Source organism: Anas platyrhynchos, chromosome 1, assembly GCF_047663525.1.
Source record: "Anas platyrhynchos isolate ZD024472 breed Pekin duck chromosome 1, IASCAAS_PekinDuck_T2T, whole genome shotgun sequence".
Taxonomy (NCBI): domain Eukaryota; kingdom Metazoa; phylum Chordata; class Aves; order Anseriformes; family Anatidae; genus Anas; species Anas platyrhynchos.
Window position 1 is genome coordinate 15,405,322 of NC_092587.1, and position 27,670 is coordinate 15,432,991.

Sequence of the window (27,670 nt, forward strand, 5' to 3'; positions counted from 1 at the left end):
TGGAACAGGGGAAAAAGTTTCATGAATGTAGATGCAGAAAGTAATCAGAGACTAACCTGTGCCATGATTTTACACAGCCACTTAGGATCTACAAAATAGAGATCTCTGAGCTGTAGTGCTGGGTCTTGAAAATGAAGCAGTACGCCTGCACGGAGAACGTTATAATTAGCAACATATTCTTCAAGCTCTGTATTAAACAAACTATACACCCCACTCTGGGCTGTCTTCCTTATGTGACTTGATATAAGCAATTTGAGTAATAACTACAGTCATTGATTTTATGTCAGTAAGTCAGGACGTGAATTGTTACAGCAGTGATCCTTTATATCATGAAATTCCTTTATGAAATAAATATCTGGATTATCAAACTGTAGTATCGCCCAAGGTTAGCATTTCAGCTCCACAAAAACTTTGTCTGAAATTTAAAAATCCATACAAGTCCTGTCTGCTGCAGATGTGCAACAAAATGCTAACAACATACATTAAAGGTAGTATTTTACCTGATTCATTCAGAAAGTGAATCGCATGAGGAAGTTCATTTTCATCCAATTGCAATTGGCTTTCTTGTACCAGTTCTAGTAATCGTTTCTGGTCAATCACAGGAAATTCAACGGGGACGTTTTTACGTTCCAGCAAAATTCTCTTCTCTAGCTCCAGATAGCTGTCAGGAATTAGCTGACCCACCACAGGCTGATCTCGGATCTGTATAATTAGGAATGATAATATTAAATGTATTCATTTATTCATGTGAACTGCAAACAATAATGCAACTAGGATGTAAGATGGGTATAACCACTCAATAGTAATGGCAATAAGGAACAAGAACACTCATTTATTGTATAACACGGCTTTTGAAACGTCAATGGGACTAATTCTTTCAGAATTAAAGTTTGCATGTTTTTCTATAAATTAATACTCATAGAAAAGAATATTTGCATATTACATGTGTGTACATCTACAGGAAAATCCAAAATGACATCTGGGAAGTACAAAGAGAAACTTTGATTTGAAGTAAAAGGAAAATGTTCACTGTATGAGCAGATGATGCCATACTCCTCAGGTTAACAGAGGACAATAGGTAAATAAAAGAATAAATTAAAACAAAACAAAACAAAATATGCTCCTTGTAATCTGTAATGTCTCCAGATATCTTTAGACAAGCTAGGGAGAAAAGGGTGGTAGCTCAAGCAAGTCTCCACAGTCGACTGGTAGTCCTAGTCAGTGGACGAGAGGAGGGGAAGGAATAATTCTAGCAGAGCTAGTGAGACTTAATGGAAACACAGCCAGGTGCTTTGTCCCCGTTTCCTGTAGCCTGAGTTTCTTCCTGGAGACATGTTTTGACCTTGGGTATTAGCTAGCAACCAGTCTGATTTGTCGTTCTCCACTGAGGCTGAGCTAGCCATTTTGTGGAGGAAATGGGAAATGATTTTCCCAACATTTCTAAATTGGCTTCTCAAGTTTCTCCAAGAAGATAAACACCAATGCACTGTGGCATTTTTATTTGTCAAAAATGTAATCACTACCTTGTTTAAGTTCAAAGACTCAGAGCATTTGATGACCATGTTCAATACTTAATTCACTATGACTAACTCCTAAGCAGGTCCCTTGTAACTCTCCTTTCACAAAGTGTCTGCATTATTTACGGAAACTATCTCCATTCCTTCAGGCTACCTTACTTTTGTGTGTAAGTTCAAATACTGGTTTAAATAATAGTCTCAAGAGATGTGGGTGTAACAGGAACAATTTTTAGTTATCTAAGAGCAAAATGTTCTGAAAAAGCAGCATTTCTCCTGAGTGCTGAACACATATGGCGAGTACAAGAGTACATATACCTTTATAATGCCAGCTCTGTTCATGCCTACTGGATGTATTATAAACAAAATTAATCCAAATAGGCCACCTCACTGCCACTTAGCACTGGTTAACTATCCCTTGAGCTGTGGAATGAAGTTAGGCAGACCATGGATATGGCTGAGCTGGTGTTTTCTCAGAGAGAAAAATAGAAGTGTGCACTCTTCCCTTCCTTTGTAGCACAACAGTGTGAGGCAAGTCGTAAACACAGCATTTGCTTTTTAAGGTCATCAGAGCAGTAATTCAGAAGAAATTTCGACTATGCTGTGACTTACGGAGTTGTGACATTGACTTTAGTAGCATAAAACATCACCTTTTCGCTTCAACATCTTATGACGCTGAATACATGATCAATATTGCATAAATAGAAAAATAAAAGCAAATATATTCTTTCTCCTATACATTGGATCCTGTCTTGACTGGACAAGCTCCATGTTTGGGCTAGTCTCTTTGCAGTTGTTCACACTTGGATGCTGTGGCCAAGTAGACAGCAGATGATGAGTGGTAGTGATGACTTTGGGGACAACAGAACTATCAGTACTCCAGTTCAGAAAGTCTTACGACTGTGAGACTATCCAGTTTAGAAAGATCATTCAGACCAGGGTGTCTTCTTTTCCTGCTTTCACTCACTTTCCTCTTTCTAAGATTAGTATCACACAATGTAAAATGAAATCAGTAAATGGAGAATTAGTGGGCTTTCAGAAATGACAAAATCTCATTTCTTGATCTCAAACCAACAAAAATGGGCGGTTTTTGACCAGATTTCTTCATACAAAAAATAACAGCCTATTTTAAATTAAATATTCTATGTATGATATTAGTGTTTGAAAATTAAACTTAGCTGAGATTTTTACTAAGTTGATTTTTTGATAGAAAAAGAAACGAATACAAAACTGGTGACTCGTTCTGCCTAATACTTTAGAGAAGTCACAATGAGTATACTATCAAACTAAAAATGTAATTATGTGTTTAAAAACTTTTCAAAATACATTTACTTCACTAAAATTAGGATGTTTTCAATGTTACAAACTGTATGCAGCTTACTTTGAAGTGAAGACTCTCCTTTATTATGATTTTCCGAAGTCTGATAATGGAATCCGATTCTTCTGTAGCATTCACAAAGTGGTAATTTTGGATAGCTGGGAAGCCTCGCTTATTTAACAGCTCTCTAGTAATTTTACTCATGCAGGCCTTATGTTGCTTTTCATCAGAAACATCTAAATGAGTGCCAACCAGAATGACGGGGGATGTTGAAGCTCGAGCCTGTCAGCAAGATCCATATAACCCATTAATTCAACAGTGAATGTTGATTTTATTTTACATGTGCATAAAATGTGAACAATTTAGTTAAAACAATCAATACAATAAAAAAGCAACTTCCTCTTAAATATACTTCTTTTAAATAAGTTTGAGCAGTGGACAGATCTAAATCTGAAATACTACCTCAAGTCTTTGATATTCAGAGTAAGTTTAAACTGCAAACCCATCCAATAGTCTTAACTGGACAAGGCAATAAAAATGCATCAGCCTAGAAACACGAAACATATTTTTTAACATAAAAAGAGAAGTCTAAATCAAAACAGAAATCCAAACATTACGCTTTTTCAAGGAAGTAGTTTACATCTGGATTTCATTCTTTGTAGATTAATAGTATCAGCAGTAACAGAGCCCAACAAAGAGGAAAAGCAAAGGGTACTATGTCAGTTGTCATAGGAACAGTGCATCAGTGGAACACCAGCAAGCACTGCATAGCAGGAGAGAATACATCAGAAATCAGCTTCAACAACACTTAACTGACCATAACCCTCTGTCCTGCACCACTGCTCAAGGTAAAAGGAGTAAAAAAAAAAATAATTTAACGAACAGCATGTAAAATCTTGATGTAAATGCATTGCCCAGCTATGGCTAACTATCAGACTGAAAGCTGAAAGACAAGCAATGTTCAACATGGGGTGATTCCACCCAGGGCAAACAAAACACTTTCAGCAAAAGAAAAATCCACAGGCAGATTCTGAAACCAATTTCCCAATACAGTCCTGGGATCATTCCTATTAACAACAGGATGCTAAACATTAACTTATAAGCATGATTTCAAACCAACATCTAGTCAGTTTTAAATTAGTGAAATTCTGATCTGCCCAGAATTTACAATGGTGTGGACGAAAAAGCGTGCTTAACTCTTGTTATCCTTTAATAGCACCCCTTTCTTATTTTTATCAGTCAATACAAAATATCAATAGAACATGCAAACTGTTCTGCATGTCAGTGAACCATTTCAAGTGCATAATGGTGCTAATCTTTCATATCCGATTTATTATTTATTTCAGCTCATCTCATCTTATGTATCATTTTATTTGCTGAAGAACTTCTTTTTTATTCCCCTCTCTAAAAACACCTGTGGTTAATTTGTGTTCAACAACAGACCCCTGAAAGTGGCAATCCATTCTGTACATATCTATGGCTTAATACCTTGATGTTAAAAAGCCACGGCTTCATAGCATCCACCTCTGCTTGTCCTTTGCTGAGATCATAAACAGCCAGATATAAAGCTCTTTGGGTCATAAAGTGAGGATGGGTACTGTAGAACTCTTCTTGTCCTAATGATGAAAAAATCCCACTGTTAGTACTTCCTTCATTGAGCAACTCAGATCACAAAAAGGCAGCAGAACACTTATTCTCACATCACTAATCCACAAATGAAATTAACACTCACATAAAATTGTCTATATTGACAGGAAACCTGTAAAAACTATGAATTTTAAGTAGGTATTCTGTGGTATCTCATTGACTGAAGTGTAGTGCTGAAACATGTAAGGTAGTTTTAAATAAAGAAGTGTAAGGAGATAAATACAGTTGCTGCAAACAGAACTTGAAAGGTCATGATTCTTTTAAAAATCCAATACTAAATATTCCTAATCACCAAAATTTTAACTCCTTTCTTCCATGCTCCTTCCCTTCTTTTTTCATTTCTGTCCTTCTTCCCTCCCTTTCTCCGATCATTTCAGCAACTTCAAAACAGTCATGTTCACACACTTAAGCACCGAAAATCTCAAGGTGTCTCAGATAAAGCTGGACATTGAATGTGAATTCTGTTCTGTGTATATACATTGTGATACAGATTCTATTAAGCTGATCACAGACCAATGCTTAAAAATGATGTTTCTATAGTCTAAGACACCCCTAAGTTTTAGAAGTGCTTCTGGAATCCCCAGACTTCGAAAATTTTACCTTCTAAAGTCCCAAGTCTCTCCCTAAGTGCTTTGTTTTGTGATCTTACAAAATCGTGATACTGTGCAGCCTAGAGAGACCCAGACTGCAAAAGGGAAAAACAGAGTTAAGTGGAAGATGATTTTTCTGGTGATTAAAAGCAATTTCTTATTATTCTGAAATTACAGTTCTAGAGTACAATGGCTGAAATGAATGATTAGACTGCATTTGGTGATGAAAAATTCCTGAAGCTTTACATTAAATTTGAAGCATTTACTGCCAATTTGCAGAATTCACTGCCCCTTCGGTGGCCACCTGACTCTTGGAGTAAGTTTGTATGATTTTACTGTCCACAGCTTGAAATTTCACAGGCTGACTTTAAGAATAAGCAATGCATTCATTTGTTAGAGAAGACAACAATAAAGGACAATAAGCTCTAAACATACCTCCGAAATCCCAGACATTTAATATAAGCTCTTTCTTCATTTTGCCTTTCCCTTGAATGATCCAGTCTTTCACATCAATGCCTACTGTAGCTTTTGGGCAACAAAATTCTGATCGTTTGCATTTCATTAGCTGTTGTAATAGTGTAGTTTTCCCACTACCTGTGTTTCCAACAATCATTAGCTTCATTCTGTTATAAGGAACCGCCTTCTTCAGTCGTTGCTGAAGAAATCTGGCATGAAATAAATTTGCAGAACTCACAGAAATGTGTAATAAATTAAAACACCACCAGAACTCAAGACCAAGCAGAAATCTAAAACCATACAATTTATTGCATTGTTTATAGAAATGTCAAATTCAAGAAGCATTCAAATAATATTTTTATGACTATAATCTGTTTTATGTGTATGAGATAAAGCCTACCTTCAATAGAGAAGCATATCATATGGATGTCATATGACAAACCAGCACTTCTTTTCCAAAGGGTATGTTGTTTTCTTACTGCTTACCACAGATCCCAAGAAAACAAACCAAGAATATTAAAGGACAACAAACCTGATAATGTCTCTGGCTTTGCATCCCACATGTTTGAAGTCAAAATTAAGATGGAGTCCTTCCAAAGGAAGATCCCAGATTTTGGATAGCCTTCCCATTTCATCTGGAAAGAATCTCAAATCGGGATTATAACTTACATCCAGAGAAGTCAAATTTTCTAGGAAGCCAATCTGAGGTGGAATCTAAAAAAAAAAATAAAATCAATGGATGACTGAACATAAAAACATAATGTTGTATGAACAAGAATACCGTAAGTATTTAACAAAAGACAAAAGTACGTGTAATTTTTACAGCTGTAGGTTTTTTTTTTTTTTAAATAAACAGATCTAATATCCTTCACTAATAGACAAAGAACCTCATAATGAATTAATTATAAAAATTGATTATATGTCACATTCCAGACAGAAAAGCTTAATGGAATATGGGGATTCTCCTTCACAGGAAATACTATTTCTAGTTATATACCATTTCACTAATAGAATTTTCAGTGATATGAGGCAGTGACATGAAAATCAATTGAACATTGAAAAACTGTATTCAGTTAAAAAGTGAGTTCATTTTCTTTAGGCAGAGTATTGTACTTTACCTCCTTTAACTTGTTGTGGGACAGGTGTAGCTTTTCTAGCCTAGACCACGCACATGCCTTTTCACTCAAGTCCAAGATGCTGATTTGATTATGATTAAATAACAGCTCCCTTAAGTTTAATGATTTCCAGTGCACTGGCCCTGGCAGGCTTATGATCTTGTTTTGGCTTAAATCTACTGATCGCAAACTAAAGACATGAATAAACAAAAGAGAAAAGTTAGAAAATGCAATAAATAAAACCGAGATTAACTAGAACAGTATGAATTTTCAATGAACAAACAGATTAGATATCAGAATGGACGGTTTCTGTGGTCTGGAATCTAGATGGGAAGATAGAGAATTACTACCATGATCAAAAGTAATTAATCTCAGAAAATAATAATACAAAAATGCATATGATTAATACAGTATCATATGTTTTCAATGTAATTGCCAGTGAATGAATTTTCCTGGTCATGAAAATAAACATTCACATTATACTGTGCACATATGTTTCAGATAGTAAAAGAGAGAACCATAGAATGGTTTAGGTCGGAAGGGACCTTAAAGATCACCTAGTCTGAACCCTCCTGCCATGGGAACGGAGACTTTCTACTAGACCAGGTTGCCCAAAGCCCCATCCAGCCTGGCCTTGAACACCCCCAGGGATGGGGCATCCACAGCTTCTCTGGGCAGCCTGTGCCAGGGCCTCACCATCTCTGAGTAAAGAATTTCCTCCTAACATGTAATCCAAATCTCCCCTCTTTTAATTTAAAACTATTCCGCCTAGTGCTATCAATATCTGTCCATGTGAAAAGTTGCTTTCCATCTTTTTTATAAGTCATCTTCAAATAGTAAAATGCCATAATGAAGTCTCTCTGGAGTTTTCTCCAGGCTGAACACCCCCAGCTCTCTCAGTCTGTCTTCATCAGACAGGTGCTCCAGTCCTCTGATTATCTTCATGGCCCACCTCTGGACCTATTCTAATTAAAGAGTTTAATTTAGTCAACTTAAATAAGCACGTATATTGGGATAACATTACACTATTTCCTTTTTCTGTGATGTGCAGATGCGCATGGCTCTATTCAGATTAGTAGGAGACAGATAAATATGGTTCACACTCTTGTAGTGCATGTATTCTGTAATTCAATTGTAAACAGTACAGTCAATGTTCATTTAGCCTGCAGAAAAGAAGGCTTGGAAGACCTTTTCATGCTCTACATTTACCTTAAAGAAGGCTATAGCAAGGTAGGGATTGGTCTCTTCTCCCAGGCACCAAGTGATCACCAGGTGATAAGATGAGAAGAAATGGGCTTAAGTTGCGCCAGGGGAGGTTTCGGTTAGATATTAGGAAAATTTCTTCACTTAGAGGGTTGTGTGGCGTTGGCAAAGGCTGCCCGGGGAAGTGGTTGAGTCACCATCCCTGGAGATCTTCAAAAAATGTGTAGATGTAGAGCATAGGGATCTCGTTTGGTGGTAGATTTTGCATTGCTAGGTTAAAGGTTGGACTAGATGATCTCAGAGGTCTTTTCCAACCTAAATGATTCTGTGATACTATGATTTATACCCAGGCAACAGAGAATAGGATTAGGCTCAGGGTGCCAGTAACAGCTGAGTGCAGGACTACAGAGTACAACATTGAACTTACTAGAATAAATGTATTTTAAAAGTTAAGTGCAGTGTAACATGCCAGTAATATACATATTCATGTGCTTTATAATTTTCAAAATATTAATTAAAAAAGTGTAATAGGGGAGCTTCTGGTATTATTAACATTCTAGAAACCACAATTCCATTTACAAACTATGGAGATTAGTTAACACAAGTAATCTGAACTGCTTTCTTTCTTGCTCCTAATTTAGGAGACTAACATCGATGATTCTGATACTTCACCCTTTTATCAGAATGTTTCTATGAATATATGCTTGTATATAAAAGTACATGCATAAATTATGTAGTTCAGCTGTGTGTGTATTTAAGAACCAGATAATAAAGAACATTTAATGTCTCTAAGTCATCTGTTGGACAAACATGCTGTTTATGTCATTGTGAAGCATGAACCATGCAAGAAATCCATGAAACTCCTTATTGACTCATTAGGACTGGGAGATGTGGAACCTGAAGGATGCATCTTTTTCACTCCATCCATTAAATCTGCTGTTGTGAATTCAAACATCAGCATGCTGACACAGTGTAACACCACATTAATAATGACATGCTGTATGTAAATTTGATTAATGCAAGTCCAAAAGTGTTTTCCTTAAGTACTAGAGTTGCTACATACGTAGCCTAGCAACATTTTTTAGATCTGATTGTTCCTATGAGCACAAGAGTTTGTTTATTCTTTCCTCCTACCCCTCCATCTCACCTTTCATTACCTTGTAGGCATCGGTGCTCTTTAATGATTTATTCCCTTGCCACGGTGCCTTCAGCACTCACACCTACCCACATCTATCAGACACCTGATCTGATCACCCCTCCCAGTGCTCCCTCCACCATCTGATTCTGCTGACCTGTGAAGGTCAGTAACTTCTATAGAAAAAGGGGGAGTCCTGATTTTCACGTGAGTAATGCTTTGAAGGTACAGCAAAAGAATGTCACATGCATCTTCTTCACAGTTCCATACAGCGGAAGTATCACTCTGATAATAAACATCTTGTGATATTTGGGAAGTGAAAAACTCATTTCCGTAGCCATGTGCTGAAGAAGCTGCAAAACTTCTTGAAAAGGAAGAAAATTGCCAGTATCTTTTTACTGTGTTGGTTTCAAGGAAGTAATAAATTAATTCTAGTCTTCTCAGAACTGTCAGCTTCAGCAGTCAAGCAACACATTTTTAATAATAACCTTATTGGTCTCTACAGGTACCTTAAAGGAGGCTGTAGTGAGGTGGGGGATGGCCTGTTCTCCCACGTGCCTGGTGACAGGACGAGGGGGAATGGGCTAAAGTTGCGCCAGGGGAGTTTTAGGCTGAAAGTGTTGTTAGACATTGGAACAGGCTGCCCAGGGAGGTGGTTGAGTCACCATCCCTGGAAGTCTTTAAAAGACGTTTAGATGTAGAGCTTAGGGATATGGTTTAGTGGGGACTGTTAGTGTTAGGTCAGAGGTTGGACTCGATGATCTTGAGGTCTCTTCCAACCTAGAAATTCTGTGATTCTGTGATTTAAATCTGAGGAATAATGCTTCTCAAGATAATGAAGGAAATGTTACTGATTTGTCTTCTGTTGAAAGATACTACTAAACATTTAACCTTTGAGAAAGGATTTCCTGAAAATCATTAAAACATGCTGAATGTTCTGCTTAACAAAGGTCTTGACACAAGATTTTCTTCATCAAAAACTAGTCACTAACTTTAATAAGAAAAACATTAACTTACTGTGGTAAAAGAAGAATTGTTTCTGGAACATTAATAAAATTATTTTGGGATAATTTTAAGGTTGTTATGCTGGATGACAAGTCAGGCATTATCTCTGGAATAGAAAAAGAGGTTGATACCATTATTTTTCAGAACTATTGACATTATTTTTAATATTGGAATTTTCTAAAATCAGACAGAGACTAAAATGTCAGTCTATCATCTATACACAGCTACTTAAATAAACTGCTCAGGACAGAAACTGCATCTTTTTTTTAAGGCTTATTTAAAACTAACTTTCCCAAATAAAAGAAGTGTAGAACAAGAGTTAATGTATTTGCTTCTATCACATTGCATCCTATTAAACTTTATTTCATATTGGCATTAAACACTGAAATAATCTTACTTACACTTAACTGTATTGCCAGTACACATGACATTTACATCACTCACCATATGAGTGGTAGGTCTTACACATTCAAAAATGACTCTAATGTTGCAGCTGTATTTAATGCAGGTATAAGAGCTACTTCCTGAAGTACTGTGTCAATTATTTCAAAATGGAAATTTTGTATTTTGAAGATGGAAATAAATGCTAACAGTAATTTATGAATTCTTGCAATATCACTAAAAGTGCATTTATGTCATTTGTTTTTTTCATAAAATAACTTTGGAACCTTTGCATAAAATATACTAAGCCACAGAAACACATTCTGGATTGAATTAAATTCCTTAGACACAGGTCCAGAGAAGGTGAGCTACTCTGTGGTACCTTAGCTATCTGCACAACTTGGAGATGCACACTGGAGCTATGGAAGACCTGCTTGTCCTGGATCTGAAGCTGTAGGCTAAGTGGAATACTTCAGGGCAACTGAAATGTCACCTGTGTTAAGGCAAGTGAATCAAATATCCTGTTTTATTCAGAACACTATGCTGGATATAATGTGGTAATACTTGACATGTCTCTCTGTACATAGTCAGACCCGTAAGACCCGTATTAGTTAACAGATTTTCAAGTTAACTTTGAAGAACTTCCTTTGCCCTGAACCTCCCCCAACAAAATATAACATCCCAGCTCCATTCAACCATTTTGATAGCTTCTATTACAAATATAAGAGTATTATCAGTTACAAAGTCAGATCAAATGTCCATGAAGCTCTACTGGAAGTATAGTGCTTCCAACAGTGATCAAAAGCTGCTTAGGGACAATATAAATAAGGACAAGCATATAAGGTATTCTCCTTGACTTTTCTCCCAGGACTCCAAATGCCGGTGGCTGAGGCATTTTGTGACTTGGAATGGTTTCTAGAAGGTGGGTCTTACTTTCATAGATACTTACCAAGAGCATTCATCCTGGCATTGAACAGTTCCAGTTTTGTACAGCCCATGAAGATGTTCTCAGCAAGGGAGGAAATACAGTTCTTACTGATGTTTAAAATTTTCAGCTCTTTCAAGCATATGGGTGAACATATGCATGAAATTTTATTTCTGTGGTAACAAAAATAAAAAAAAAACATGTGTTATTCAGAAACTGTTAGCTAAAAAGTGAATGTAAAGAGTATTAATCTGACTTTGTTATCCTTACGCTGGTAAAGAAAAAAAATACAAATCTTATCTAGACTGACCAGTCAGCAAAAATACTGGTACATGTAGCAACATGCAGTTACATGATTGATTTAAATTTGTTTAATTAATGTGGGAAGCAGATGTCAGAATATACTCAAGGCATCACTTCCTGATTATGTAAGCTCAGTCCCACACAAAGAGAATTGCCACGTTTGCGAATAGTTCTGTTTACTAGAGATGTGTATTTGTTTCTCTGATTACAATCACAGAAAGACTGTTAAAAAAACAAAAACAAAACACAACAGAAATTCCACGTAGGGGATATAATGTAGGTGGTATTTGATGCTGCAGACAATGTATTCCAAAAAGAAAAATATAGGAAAGAGAAAAAGACAACGATACTGAAAATACATTGATAAAAGAACCACGTAGCAATGTGTTGTAAGGGTAATGTTACTAGTAAAGCTGAAAATAAAGCTCATAAAAATAAAGCTAATAAAGTTTAAAATAAAGTACTACAGGATTTTGAATCCAAAATACTGCTTTTGTGATTTTGATTCAAATACTTAATACTGCTTGGTTTAGATTTGTATCTTGCTACTACTAAATAAGTCTGTGTGGATTTCTGTGTAAGAAGTATCATACCCTTATGTAAATTGTGGGAAACGTGTGAGACAGCATCTGCAGTTTACAGAACTATCAACATCATCATTTCTACAAATTCCCAATAGGTACGAATTATTTCATTCATTAACAAATATAATAAAAATGACGGTAAACTAAAAAAATACCTATTTTCTCTTCTGTTATTTGAAATATATCCATAACAAGCATCATATTTCAAAAGAAAAAACTTTGGTTAATATAAAATACGGTGGAAACTGTATTCTCATACTGAAAAGCTACCTAAATTTATCAGACAACATGGACAGTCCTGTGGATATGGAGTGTGACAAAATAAAAACGCTGAACTACAACACTTTTAGTACATTACTGAAAATGCAATGTTATTAGATTCTATCAAGGTTCCCAGCTGTTGTAATGTACTTTGTAACACAACACTGAAAATTGTAGCAATTTACACATTTGTAAAACAATGTCAATGTTTCACTACTGATCAAATGATCTTTTCCATGCTACAGCAGTCACCATTCTGGATAGATAACAAATGCATTATTTCTGCTATTTTTGTTATGCTACTGTCTATTTACAAATGTTACTCTCACCCTTCTAGCAATAGCTGTTCCAGGTTTTCAGCAACATTTGCAAGAAATTCAGGAGTGCACACCAGTTGATTGTATGAAAGATTAAGCTGTTTTAGAGTTGGACATCTGAGGTGTGGATCCAAAGCAAAGGAAGGTCCAATGTCATTTCGAGAGATATCAAGGTTTGCAATACAATTCATTTTCAATAAATAAGTAGGAAAAGAAGTAAATCGGTTACTGTGCAAATCCAAATAATTCAAGCATTTCAAGTTCTGAAAGAAAAAAGGCTTGTTTCAAAAAAAGAATGTATTGAAAACACCAATCCATATCTTTTAAGCTGAATTATATTTTATACAATTTACTTATATTTGTCTTACTAGGAAAAATAGCAGAAAATATTATTCATAATAATGTAAACTGTAATATTTCTCTTAAAGATTAAAACATAAAGCATTCTTTAAAATTAATTAACTCAGTTTCATAAAATCTAAGTTATGAATTGCCTGCAGTTCTCCCTTCCATTTATGTTACTATGTTACTGAATATAACATGTTCTAGAGCAGTTCTCTGAAGTAAATGCTTTAAAACAGTCTCATGAAAATATTTTTATTTCTAGCTGTACATAAATCTAAAATGAAAACAAATAGAAAGGATGAAGCATGCAAAGATATACTCAAGAGTAGTACTGTTAATAGTAGACTCTTATTGTTATGAGTTAGAAACAAACAACTAATTGTTACTAATCTTGACTTGTGTTATATAAAATTATGCAGAATTACTTCACACAGTTGTTCTGGAATGTTTGTAAGAGCATTTTGGTGGAGCTCCAGTTTCTCAAGATGTTCCAAATGACTAGTTAAGCTGCTATTCTGGCTGATGGCATCTATGTTCTCCAGCTCGTTTGATGAAAGATCTAGTGATTTAATATATTCTTTCTCTGAGATCAATGAAGAAAGACTGTCTGATGGTCTTAAATATGGTGAGAATTTTGAGATTCCTTCTATTAAAACAAAAACATGGGAAAAATAGCATGATTTAATTGAATGCATAAATTAAGATGAATCAACTTAGGATCTAAAGAAGCCGAAGGCAGTGAATGTTTGGTTCAAGATCCAAACAAGATCCAAATCCATGAATATTTCTTTCAGAAGACAACTTTGTAAGACAGTAGGGAAGAGAAATAGGTTTATGCATTACACAACAAAAGTGGGTTTTGAAATCTAGTAATGGCACTCATGAAATTACATTGTTTGTAAAACTCCACATAAATTACTTGTGAAGCCCAGGAAAAAATATTTCACTATATATACTGTATTTGTACTCCGTGGTAGTATTTCAATATATATCTTCCTCTTTGTAAACAAACATATAATCTAACTAAAACCTTTGTGTGCTATGCTTATGAAAGCAGTAAAGATGAAACATCATATATATATCCTAAGCTGTACGGTTTACTTACTGGGAGATTCATCTGAAGGCAATAGTTTCCTTCTTTGTTTCACTGATGGTTCATACTCTGTGCCAGGTCCCTGGAAAATCCCAAAATAGAATAAAAAAGTAATAACAGGTGTGGACATATGCAGATGTATGAAATGATCTAAATACAGTAGATTTCTTTTTGTCATTTCTTTTTATCAGATCTCCCAAGGGTAACACAGAGACAGAATTTTTAAACTCTAAAAATACCACCAGGCCACATTTTTATGAAAATTATTGATCCATGCAATATGAAACAAGAGCAGATTTTGATGTGCAATGGATATAGTGTGTTTTTTAACAACCTAAAATGACTTTCACCGGGGTAGGCTGAGAGGGTGAAGCAAGATATTAATTTTCTCCAAGGAAGCCAGTCTCTCTGGTTTTGCAGACAATGGAAAGAGACACACTCCTTTCAAGGGAACTTGACTTTGACTTCACTGATTTGTCATCCTGAGAAATCTGTCTCTGCATTGACCACAGAGGCACTCCAGAGATCAGCTTCGCCACAGGATAGTTAAGTCTTTGTGAACAAAACCTTATTTTTTGTATTTGTATTTGAACAGTACCAGAACATCCAACTGGAAATCTGAGCAACTTGGAAGAACACATTTTTTTATTGATCATAAATTTTTTGCTGAAATAAACTCTCATCTATATAGGTAATCTGGAGCACAGTAATTACACAGCAACAGAAGGGAGCATTAAATAGCAACAGTCAGGCAAGAGCCCATGTAATTTCAAGACCTATCCTTACACTTGATTATTAACAGTTTCACAGTAGGCAACACAGATGGATTTATAAGGAACCTGGAACGAATAAGGATCTCACTTACCAGAGAGTAGGAATGTCGCGGCAAAGCAGAAGAACCTCTTTGAAAGGCATTTTCCCTACAATATAAGTCTGCAACTGCAATGGAATTGGACTTCTTTTTTGTAAAAAGTGAACCTTCACTTCCTAGTACAAAGCAACAACACAGGAGGACAGGTAAATAAGAAAATATATTTAAAGCTGAATTCAACTGTAACGTAGATGCTGACACACAAAGGAGAGATATATTTCAAAAGCATCAATAACAGCAGGAACTAAATGGTTAATTGTGTGTGCAATAGTCCAATAATATTAACATACTTACCTGGTATGTTCTACATATAAACTGTAGCTTGTTACATTGGTGCTTTATCGCTTAAAATTTCCATCAGGTTTGTATTATTATGCATGTTTTATGACACACCTTTGTACTACTGCAGCATCAGTAACTTTTTAATAAAGAAAACGTATTTGAATAGATACTTTTGCACTCACACCCTTACTGAAAATCAAACATCAAATACTTCTCTGGCTTTGGTGATTTAGGGTCGTCTAGACTCATTTAGTATTCTTCCTTTCAAAGCTAGGTTTGTAACTCCTAAAAGCACTCCTGTAAGTGAAACCTATGTTTTTTTAACATAATTTATGTAAGACTTAACAACTTTTCTATGTGAAAATAGTACCTATCAGTGTCACAGGTCTGTGCCACGGTCCTACAGAAATGAAAATAGTGCTGAACAAAAAGAACAAAAGCCAACCAAAAAAATTCATTATGGTTCTCTGATTCCAAAATTCAAATTCTTCATCTGTGATGATTTTAAGTATCTAACACTTCTAAAATACAACAGTGACTCCTGAATAAATAAAAGGCACATTATAAGATCAGAACACTTACTGTTGCTATTAAGTTACTGATGCTGCAGAGAAAAATGCTGTTTTTCATATGTTAAAGGCATTCAGATTTCTTGACATGGCTACCAAGAACAATGTTGGACTGAACACAGACTTGTCACTTACACTTTCTCATCAGTTAGATATCTTTGGGATAGCTTTGGGAAGCTTATTTCACTTTATTTATTTGTTAATAATATAGTCCTCTGTACCGAATTTAGTTGTGTTTTCTTCATTTACTGACAACAGTGGGAACAGGGCATTTCTGAATCACAATTCATCTGACTTCATGATGAGACAATGTGCTTTTGAAGCACTTGCTTTTTGCCATTGACTATAAAGGGAGAATACAAGAATTCCTAAGAAACAGACATCAAAACAGTTGATGTAAGCTTAGCCCAGAAACAGGCATCAAAATAGTAAAATACTCATTATCTGAATATGGTTAGATGAATTCCACCCTTTCTACAAGAAAGCAACTGAATGCATGTCAGTTCAGAAAGAACTGATCTTAAATGGATAATTGAAAAAAAAACTTTAATGTGCTGATTTCACAGATACAGAATGTACTAACCATAAACAATTTTCTAGTGGACCTGATTTATGATTTCTTTTTTGCACATTATTTATTCCTCAGCTGATGGTTTCATAATTTCCTACATAATTTGAAGGAATTCATAGTTATTGCCAAACCCCTGTAAGCTACACTGCGACTATTATAGGAAAAAAAATAAAAAAAGAAAACATTTACCTTCACTATCAATATCATCATTCAAAGGAAAAACACTGTCCACTAGGGGGTCAGGAATGAAATTCCAATCGTAGATTTTATCCATTCCATCTTCAGGGAAGTTTAAATCAGAGCAGGCTCCTGATCTATCCTCTGAAATATTCTTCATCTGGTATCTAAGCACCATTCTTGCCAGTACAGAACCTGCATCTATATGAAGAAGAAACCGAGACGGTAACATGCTCTCCAAGAAATTCATATAGCTTAAAATAGTAACAGAAATACTTGGTGCATTTGCAAGGCTTGGCAATCTTTCTACAACCAGCTAAGCACCATGAAGAGATCCTCAACTGAAAGTTGTGATAAAAAACGCTTACTTAATACCATCAATAGATATAAACACATGAAGTATAGCAAATTCTGTGTATACTCACTTTGTTTCCTTAACGGAGTAAGTTTATCTGGGAACAAAGGAATGAGCCAGGAAGGTTCAAGTCTCCCTATACCAAATCCTCCAAGACATATACTGCTGTTGGCAACATCAAGGCTAAGCTTCTTTAAGAGCAAGCTGATGATTTGGCTATCTTCTCTCTTTATGCTGATGGCCAAAGCACTCCGAACATCTTGCTCCCGAGCACCATTGGCTAACAGCAATTCCACCAATTTAGGACTACTTCCTTTTTCACAAACCTAACACAGAAAAACAAACAAATTTATGTGAGGGACTCAAACAATAGCTGAGACTGCACAGTCAGACATTCTCAAATTCAGATTCATGACATTTTTAGGCTCGTGCCCCCTTTTCAATTACACAATTCCTTACACCTCAGGGCACATGCCTGCTTAAGGCATTTGAGTACCAGCTCCCACTTTCATCAAGTCTTTACCAAAATATAGCAAATGCTTGAGTTTTGTAATTGCAATTTCTGCCATGAGTACACCCAATTTTTAGACAAAAATGAATGGTAATTCATGTAATTTGGTTATTGCATGTGGTCTGTGGTTCAGTGGAAAAAAAACTTTGTGGTTATTTTGCCATGTTATCAGGATACCAGATGAAAAGCCAACAACACTGAGACTCATTAAGCTCTGCTTATTGCTAGGGAGCTCAAGTTACTGGTCTCAGTCAGCTCCACTCCTTTCAGTCTCTCAACTTGCATTGCTAAACAGAGCAGTGTTGATTACGAATATTACAAATATTTTTTAGAAATACTTCCAGTTACTTCAGTATTTCCACTGGGGTTCACTAACACTGATTTGCCTGCCTCAGACTTCACGGCCTGTTCGAAATCCATCTGTGCTTTATCACCCAGCCAGCTCTGCTGGCAGAAATCTTCATTCTTCACTTCCAAATTTACTTCAAGCAGTACTTGGTAGAGTTATCTCAGACCAAGCATTTAAAATTGTGACACTGAAGCAAAATTAAGAAGCACTCATACAAACAGTTTCTCCAAATGTTTTAAAGACAGGCACATTTAGCAGGGAATACTTATGATCAGGTGTGAATCTCATCTGTTGGCACACTTGAATCCAGATGGGATGTTTGCCTGTGGCCTTCGTAAAGTGTATTTCAGATAGTTCAAGCTCTGGATGTGGCCACTGTTTGGATCAAACTCATTGCAGCTCGTCATTCTTACATGTATTATTTTGGTTATGTTGATAGAAAGTCAGAACCCTAACTTAATAGTTAAAACAGCACAAAAAAATGATGACTGTATTGATCTGTAATAACAACAGAAAGTAAAAAAGATCCACCACTCCAGGGCAGGCATTTTAGGCAAAGTCTTCATTGTAAGGTCTAGGACAGAGTGGGATTTTTCAGTGGCACACTGAAACTTATTTATGGACAGTTTTTCATGCAGGTCTGTCTGCATTTTGACTTCAGAGTGCTTGGGAAAAGCTGAATCGGAAGATTGGATGTTCATGGACTGAGCTTCAATGGGCTTGATGCTATCTATGCCTGATTAGTTCAGAAGAAACAGCTGTGAGGTTGCAATGCCTGAGCTTAAGTCTTCTTCCTCAAAACTACTCTAAAGCTAAGGCAAAGTCAGTACTTGAGTGAACCCTGGTTTGAACATGAGCACGGTGAACAATCTTGCATCAGAACCAAACTAGCAGTGCAGGCATGACCTATATGACAATAACTATGAGTCTCAACGAAGTGAAGAGTGTTTCAAAAAGTATCAGACTGTGCCTGAAATCACCAGGAATAGCAATGGCTGTCAACACTTAAGTCACAGTTAGATTGCCCTAGAGAGTACAACTGTGTTATGGCTTATACAGCTATACACAAAAAGAGAAAAGAACCCAAAAGCTGATATTTTATAGCAATGAAACTACATATCTTTCTATATATTACCTGATAGATCAAAGAGCTTGTCTTTGTCTTCTTATTAATATCAGCTCCCAGCAGAATTAAACATTCAGCCATGATACTATTGCACTCCATACACGCTTTTTCAAGCATCATACTTTTTAAATCATCATTTTCTGCTATTTTAGCAAAGCATTTACAACACAGGCTTTGAAACTGAAAGGGAACACAAACAATCCAAGTTAGGACTGAAAAAGCACCAAAGTTTTTCAGATATTGAGCTGTTAAAAGAAAGAAGATACCTGTCGATCTCGCTGGTCAGTGAAGCACATAGACATTTGGTGGAAAATGACTGTGTCAAAGGATTCGTGTACCAGCAGCTTGGCAAAGCAAGGTGACAAACTAAGAATCGACAAGATTGCATGAAATCCCTACAAACATAACGAAAGGACTGTAAGCACAAAGTCATTTTAAAACAAGTTATGAAACAAATCAAACTGCAACTTCATTTTTTGTTTTGCTTTTAAACATTCAATAATTCACAAATTATAACACATTAGGAAAGAAGGAAGACACCCTGGTGTTTCAGTGTTTAATACAGCTGTAGTCTCATGCTTGCATAGCTGACCCACGAAAGCAGATATGAACTGACATTTTGAAAAGCACAGTTATGCACAGTAATATCTGACAGCATCCTGCCTGGCACATGTACTTGTGATTTCCTGAAAATTTACAGAGGAAACAATCTGCTCCTAAGGATATGGGATGACGATGCATTGCCTGACCCAGTGTGTTGCTCCAGAATACTTGAATTAAAAAATAATAATAATAATAAAAAATATATATAGGCTAAATGAAAAACTGAATATCTAGAAACTAAAAAAAAATAAAATACAAAATTATCCTGTGATTCCACAAGTAAAGTTCACACAGAAGGGTGAACTGGGTAAATCATGGGCTCTTGTCCAAATGTCATTAAGACTAAATGATTTTATGCAACTTCCATATTCCTCCACATTATTTTGATCTCTCTTTATGCTAGTTTATATTGGTTCCTAAGCAAAACTTAGAAGAACTGTGGGAAAAACAGAAGTAAAAATAGGAGGCTGTACTTGTGATAGTTCTGACTGATCTGAAACAGAAGTGCAGAAACTCTGACAAGAAGCTGATCTCACAGGCCAGCTTCATTCCACCAGAAAGTGAAACTGGCAACAAACAGGGAAAGCTTCCAGAGCAGAGGAAACAGATCTTTCACATGAGGAAGTCTGAACATGATTTCTCTGACAGAATAAGGAGAACTCTACTTCCATATTCAGAAGTAGATTCAAAATCTGTCACTGACACAGATGTCTTTCTTAAATAAAAAATTCTTAAACAGAGCCTATTGCTGGTGACAGGGCTGTGAACTAGGGTATTTTCCCTCACTTTTAAAAAAAAAGAGTGATTTATACTATAATGATGGTTGCTTCACTACATGATTCTGGATTGACTGAATAATGGACTGTGACCAAAAAATTTGTTCTAGTTTGCTAGATAAACAACCAAACTTGTGCTTTTATATTTTGGACTGAACTGAATATATGCTTCCAAGAAACCCATCTCTCTGGCAATCATATTGGTTTAATTTTAAAGGCTTATACCTAGTAACTGCAACAAAATAAAAATGAAGTAATTAAAATAAAGAATTATACTTCAAATACAGCTACGTTAAAATAATTTCATAAACTTTTGCCTTTCACTTTTATCTTTGTAAGTAGAAATAACACATACATGCATCTGGATTTCAGTGACCTCTTTAAATCGCCGCAGAGTAGAAACCAGAACTGTTGCCAGGACATGCATAGTTGCAATACACAAACTCCTCCTTGTAATCAAAGAGCGCAGAAGACTCAAACCCAAACACTGTATGTCTTGAAGAAAAAAGAAAGATTAATAATGATGATTGTTCAGACACTCTGAGCAGGATAAACCCATGACCTAAGTAGAGTGTTCTATAGCTAATGTGCTAGGAAGTTATTTGAATTAGCTATTACAGGGCCAAGCATAACTGGAAAGTGGATAAACCTGGGGATTATACAGTCCTGTTGCATTTCTTGCCACATAACCTACTTCACATCCAGTACTAAAGAGTGCAATAGGTTACAGATTATATGGTTAATTAGCCCCTTCTACTATATCATTCAAGTTGAACTAACAAAATAACTTCCCTACCTTGCGTATCTGGATACATCTGCAGGGTGTGAAGCACGGTGTCAGTAGCTCCTTGTTGGGTTAAAATTTCTAATGCACCAGTGCACTCAGCTACAGAAGTAAGCAGTTTCAATCCACACCTCTGAATGCTAGGATTTCCAATAAACTAACAGAGAAACGAATATAAAATCAGATCAACAGTTTGTTTTGGTACAATGGCAATAGAAGAGTTGATAGTGATAATTTTTCAAAGAAGTATGTCAAATTAAAGCTGATGTGACAGTAAATAGCAATAATTACAATTTCAAAAAGTTTTCCTTTTCAATCAAAGTTTCAGTTGCTCATACCCTCAGATTTCTACCAGAGAGTAGGAAGATCAGGTTTGAGAGCATCTAAGGAACCTAAAGGCGTACAAGTCCGTGGGACCTGATGAGATACATCCACAGGTCCTGAGGAAACTGGCAGATGTACTTGCTAAGCCACTATTCATCATGTTTGAGAAGCTCTGGCAGGCCAGTGAAGTTTCTGCTGACTAGAAATGCCATCCAGACAGACCTTGAGAGGCTTGAAAGGTGGACCTATGTAAACCTCATGAAGTTCAGCCCCAAGAACAAACACAGGCTGGGCAGAGAATGAAAAGAGAGCAGCCCTGGGGAGAAGGACCTGGGGGTGTCGGTGGATGAGAAGCTCAGCATGAGCCAGCAATGTGAACCTGCAGCCCAGAAAGCCAACCGTGTCCTGGGCTGTATCAACAGAGGAGTTGGAGGTCCAGGGAGGGGATTGTCCCCCTCTGCTCTGCTCTCGTGAGACCCCACCTGCAGCACTGCGTTCAGCTCTGGGGCCCCCAACATAAAAATAATATGGACATGTTCAAGTGAGTCCACAGAAAGGCTATAAAGATGATCAAGGGGCTGGAGCACCTCTCCGATAAAGAAAGGCTGAGAGAGCTGGGGATGTTCAGCCTGGAGAAAGCTCTGGGGAGACCTTACAGTGGCATTTCACTACTTAAAGGGAACTTATAAAAAAGGTGGACAGTGACTCTTTGCTCAATCAGATAATGGCAGGACAAGGGAGAATAGTTTTAAACCAAAAGAGGGAAGATTTAGCTTAGAGGAAATTCTTCTCAGGGTGGTGAGGCCCTGGCACAGGCTGCCCAGAGAAGCTGTGGATGCCCCATCCCTGGAGGTGTCCAAGGCCAGGCTGGATGGGGCTTTGGGCAACCTGGTGTGGTGGGAGGTGTCCCTGCCCATGGCAGGGGAGTGGAACTGAGTGGCCTTTAAGGTCCCTTCCAACCCAAATCATTCTATGATTTTTTTTTTTTCTAATTTTCATTACAACCACTCAAGTTGACACGATCTTGCCAGGAAAAGGAGGGTGGGGAAATGTGTTTCCTTTGTGGTTCAATGTAACCAAACGAGGTTTTGTGAAGCAAGAGACAAGTGACAAATGTGGTGGCTGTTGATACAGTTAGGATAGGAAAAAGGTATGAAGCAGGATACCTATTGCCACACCACATCAAGTTTTTAAGTTTTGTTTTCCATCACAAAGTAATTCAGTAGCTTATTTGTTATTATCTGTCACAATTTTTCCCCACTTTTAGGTGGAGGAAACCTAGATAAGGCCTAGATCTGAAAGTGTGTGTGGACATCACAGTGACTTGCAAAGCTGCAATATTATTTTAGTGGAGTCGTGCCCATCTCCTTCCTTATTCCTTCTCTACTTTTTCATAAAAATATGTTAATTTCTAGCCCTTCTGCTTGATTATGTAGTACCCCAAATCACAAACCAGAAAGTTCAAAAAAGCCATGGAGGTGGTAAAAAAGCGCTGAAAACTTTGACGAAGTCTGAAGTAAAAAATAATTTTGTTTGCCTTGTTAACTCCTGTATCCTAGGTCTTCAGGTCAAGAAATGTCCTTTAGACTTCAGCATTCTTTTGCTGATACATCATTTGCTCTGACTTTTATAATAGATGTCCAAGACATATTTCCTTGACTGAAGGTTTTTGCCAAGTCTAAAGTTGTTGACAGACTTCTAGAAAATCATGAAGTGCTGTATCCATTTTGATTGTGGTCATGTGAAACCTGTAAATCAGTGGGAATCTTCTGAAGGCCAGGAAGTTAAAAGTTTCCTGTCACCAGGATTTAAGATTAATTTCCTGTGCAAAGTGCCAAGTACTATCTCTGCTTAGCTTGGGCCTGCTTTGGCAGTGATGCCTTTCACTTTTCAGATTCCACTTTAAGGCACTGTGATCATTTTGCCTTCCAGTGGCTGGAGAAAGTCATGGAATTGAACAATGCAAAGAATGGAGACAAGTGAGAAACACTGTTCTGTTGAAAACAAAGAAGTATGTATCAATGAAAGCTATACTAAAGAACCACTTGGCTCTATGCATAGCTGAGGCAAAGACACAAGAACACCTTTCATGTATAAAATAGTCCATAACAAAATCACAAATAAAATGCTTGAAAAAAAATCCCCTAGAATTACTATGTAAAACTATGTAAAAGATGATCTAATGTACTCTAAAGTAGAAAAGAAACACCCAATAATAAATGAAACTCAAGGTTGAGATTGATTTTATCCAATCAATAGGAAAATCACTATGGAACTAAGAATTATAAATGACTCCTCACTGCACATGTAAAATAGTGACAATATTCATTAGGATAAATCTTTAACCATACCCTGTTCAAAGCACCAAGCACCAGCGAATGAGTTCCCTCCAACAGACACTGGCTTTTAATGACTTTTACAGTAAGTGTGAAAGCAGCATCTCCCGTATCTCCCAAAGAACCATTCTGGTCATTCTTTGTATCTGAAACAATGGAAAACAGGCATCTTCAGAAGAACAGATTTAATATTCTCCCCATTATTAACCCAGCATTATTAACCCAATATTACAATCAGATTGAACACACAGACTAAATGACTCTGCAGGCATACTTCTAATCTTACGACATTTTCAGAACGCTGTAGTGATAGAGACTGGAGTTCTTCCAGATTTACAATGTAGCATTGGGTACATCGTGTTTGAAATGATAATTTCACCATATGTTTGCTCACTACTTACTGTGAAAATGCAAAATCATGCCAAAGAATTTTGCCTAAGGAACACTGCAATACATTAGTACTTCCTTGAGCTATATGGTTTCTTGGTGTTCCAGATAACTACACTTCAGAATGCTTCTTCCTTCTGGGAAGGAGACTCTACAAGGAAGCCATAAACTATTTGTTCCTTTTCACTTGGCAGTACATCAGAGGCTGACTTTTACCAACAGATGAAATAAATGAAAGGTGAGTACAAATTAAAGAACACAGAATGGTCTTTCAGATTTACCTTTCCTGTAGCTATCAGCACTTGCAGGCAAATGGCACTACAGAAAGTACTTAGATATCCTTTAAATATCAATTCAGCATTCGTATTTTTCTGATTACTATTTTCCCATAAATGACTATTTATTCCCTAATTAACATGCATATTTTAACATCCGCTCTGTGTATTGTTTGTTTCATTGCACTCTAGAAGGGCCTCACTTTAAGGATTCTCACCGAAAAATACTCTTGCCTACATGTTAGAATATATGTATAAAGTCTTAATCCTCTTATTTATTGAAAAAGTTGGAAAGAATTAGAATTATAATTAAAATAATAGGAAAAAAAAGGAAATCTATAATCAATCTGCATGCTAGTGGAGCGACTAGATTAGAAACTATTGGTTTTGTAATATGCAACTAAAATTCATGAAAGATACTTGCAAAAACCTGTTTGGAAAAAAATCAGCATGTTTGTACTCTCACATTTAACACTGGGGAAAGAAAAATGGGATATACAGCAGTAAACTGATAAAGAAGAGATAAAACTTCCCCCATACTCTGTTAAAGGTATGGAAATAAAAAAAAAAAACACACAAAACAAACACATACTTTTTTCATAATGTAGATTGCTCTTAAAGAGTTTTTTTTTGAGGGAAAAGGAATTCCTAAGCTAGTCAGTTTGGTTTCTCCTTTGCTGGAGAAAATAGCATGTAATAGTAACTTTCATATCTTTGAATCACTTTCTTAGTGTCAGAGGTCTAGTTTTGATGTTTCTTCCAAGAGATACTATCAAAACAATTGTATTTTGTGGTAAAACTATGCTGATATCATTATCACTGCTTGCTCTCACTTAAAAATCATGGTAGGAGTATGCAACCACAGTAGTGGCTCCACAGAAGCAGCAGAGCTAAATCATTACTGATGAAATCAAAGGAATATCAGCAGTGATAATTTTGGCTTGTTATTTTCAATGGACTCTCCATCTTGTACATTCTAAAGTTACAGTTGCTCTGTCAAATACAGAATTCTGGTATTTTTTTAAGTCCTATTAAAGGCTGTCTCATTAGATAAGACTAAAACCAAGGTATCTAAATAAATTCTCTGATTTGACGTATGAAGTCACACCAATTATATTTTTAAATGACTTACCAGGCATCATAAAGTGTAAAAGGACTCGAAGTGCTTCCAGTTGTACAGAGAGTGATTTTTCATGTTTCCTCATGGCTTTTACAACTTCTGATGCAGCTACTGTCATTGTATCCAGATGAGGGAAACTGAAAATATTATTTATAAAATTTAAATAATTTAAATAAAAAAAATATAATACATTTATAGATTTTATACATTTGCTTCTTTCATTAGCACGGTGTGACATCCCTTTATTACAATGAAAATCTGTTTTAGTTACAAAATATAAACTCAACTATGGTTCTTTTCTTTAGCATAGCAAACATGTTATTTTCATGTAATTTCATGAATGTAGAGTATGTAATTAATCCAATTTGAGACTACTGAGAGGTAATTTTCAATTCAGTCCAGAACGCTGGTACGGAATATAGTACTTCACTCAGGGTGAACGGTGGAGGACTTATTTCTCTTTGATTCTAGTGCAGACATATGAGAAGATAGATATTCTCTAATTTACTGTTCCATAGTCGCCATAAAATATTGATGAATTGCCAGATACTTGCAGAATAAAAAGAAAAACATCAATCATGTCAGTTTCTAATCTTGAAGGAAAAAAAAACAACGACAGCACAATGACATTAACTTAGAAATGGTAGTAGCCAAAGGCTACTAATTTATTTCTAAGGTCACTTTCTTATTTTATTTTATAATACATTTTATTCCTGTAAACATGTTTATGGAATTTTGAGATCTTCTTTCTGAGTCGCAAGTTTGTTTTCCAACCATGTCCTAGAGCATTTGCAAAAGCCATTACAAAAGAAACTTTTATATATATATATATATACATATATATATATATAAAAATATATATATATATATAAAAGAATTTTCACACAATATTAACTCTAATTATATATATATATTATACTATATACTAATATATATTATATACTAATATATATTATATATTAACTCTAATTATATATATATATAATTAGAGTTAATATTAGAGTTGATATATAAAATAGAGTTAATATTGTGTGAAAATTCTTAGCTTTCAATGGAAATCAGTGTGGCTAACAGGAGGGGCTAGATGTGATTCAGTGTCTTGAATAGAGCTGTCAGACTGTGGTCAATTATAACATAAGTGAAACAGTCAGTAATTTAAATGTAATCAATTAACAGCACTGAATCTCACAAACCTTTGCTTTGAAAGTGGTCACATATTTCTAAGTGTATTACCTTCCTTTGAAAACGTGATTCAGAATTCTGCAGGCGCTTTCAGCCACTTCAGGGGAATGTGGATGTTTCCTCATTATATCCAAAACATTCATATGTATTCCTTTAGACAAAAGTGTCTTCCTAATATTTCCTACAAGACAAAACAGAAAGCATCCCATAAGCAAATCTTTCTCCCTATATAAAGAGTTCTAAAAAAACAACAGAACTACTAACTTTTTTTTTCTCATTTTAATTTTTTCCCTCAAAATCATATGTGTTATGGCATTGTAAATTAAAATAGGAAATGATTCAAGCTGAAGCTGACTTTATTTCCATATCTTAATCAAAAGCATTAAAATTCCTGAAGTGCCTAATAAGTTTAAATACATCTGTATTTTTACTAGCACCTTTAACTTAGGGGAAGGAGAATATATCACTTTACTTTTATTTTTGAAAAATATTAATTTTTAAACATTTTTTTCTCTGTATTGCACTCTGTGATTCAGTAGGAAAGTGAGAATTTACCTTTCATAAAACCTTCTAAATTCCGAAATAAGACTTCAAAAATGAAATATTAACCCAGTCTAATTACTTTGTTCACTCAGTTTTAAAAATTCAAATACCCAAATATATGTTAGAGCTCTAAATGTAGCCAATACAGCTCCGAATACTATACAAATATTCTACATTATCATGGTAACTAGCACCATTTTTTTTTTGTCGTTTTCTTGGTTGGCTCAGTAACCTAGTGATAGACCAAAGCTTTTTCACCTAGAGAATGGCAATTAAGTTGGTCCTTATCTTCATATCAAGCCAGTGGTTTTCAATGCACAGTGTACAAACCACTTGA

General features: G+C 35.8%; 1 protein-coding gene across 3 annotated transcripts in view; it reads right to left on the reverse strand.

Moving 5' to 3' along the window:
- Positions 1-27,670, reverse strand: part of LRRK2 (leucine rich repeat kinase 2) — a 69,704-nt gene that overhangs the window by 20,145 nt on the left and 21,889 nt on the right. For all 3 annotated transcript variants that reach the window (XR_005269070.2, XM_027458956.3, XM_038185971.2), the window contains 22 exons: positions 26,842-26,971; positions 25,621-25,745; positions 23,842-23,972; positions 21,179-21,323; positions 20,738-20,877; positions 19,270-19,398; positions 19,013-19,183; positions 17,088-17,343; positions 16,675-16,863; positions 15,058-15,179; positions 14,205-14,274; positions 13,525-13,745; positions 12,767-13,017; positions 11,314-11,462; positions 9,996-10,089; positions 6,644-6,830; positions 6,058-6,239; positions 5,505-5,734; positions 4,321-4,448; positions 2,896-3,114; positions 501-702; positions 57-145 (listed from right to left, as the gene is read on the reverse strand). Coding sequence is in view for 2 of the 3 variants with exons in the window: in XM_027458956.3 (XP_027314757.2) it covers positions 57-145; positions 501-702; positions 2,896-3,114; positions 4,321-4,448; positions 5,505-5,734; positions 6,058-6,239; positions 6,644-6,830; positions 9,996-10,089; positions 11,314-11,462; positions 12,767-13,017; positions 13,525-13,745; positions 14,205-14,274; positions 15,058-15,179; positions 16,675-16,863; positions 17,088-17,343; positions 19,013-19,183; positions 19,270-19,398; positions 20,738-20,877; positions 21,179-21,323; positions 23,842-23,972; positions 25,621-25,745; positions 26,842-26,971 (3,560 nt within the window). In the remaining variant the exon portion in view is untranslated. The remainder of the gene's footprint in view (positions 1-56; positions 146-500; positions 703-2,895; positions 3,115-4,320; positions 4,449-5,504; positions 5,735-6,057; positions 6,240-6,643; positions 6,831-9,995; positions 10,090-11,313; positions 11,463-12,766; positions 13,018-13,524; positions 13,746-14,204; positions 14,275-15,057; positions 15,180-16,674; positions 16,864-17,087; positions 17,344-19,012; positions 19,184-19,269; positions 19,399-20,737; positions 20,878-21,178; positions 21,324-23,841; positions 23,973-25,620; positions 25,746-26,841; positions 26,972-27,670) is intronic.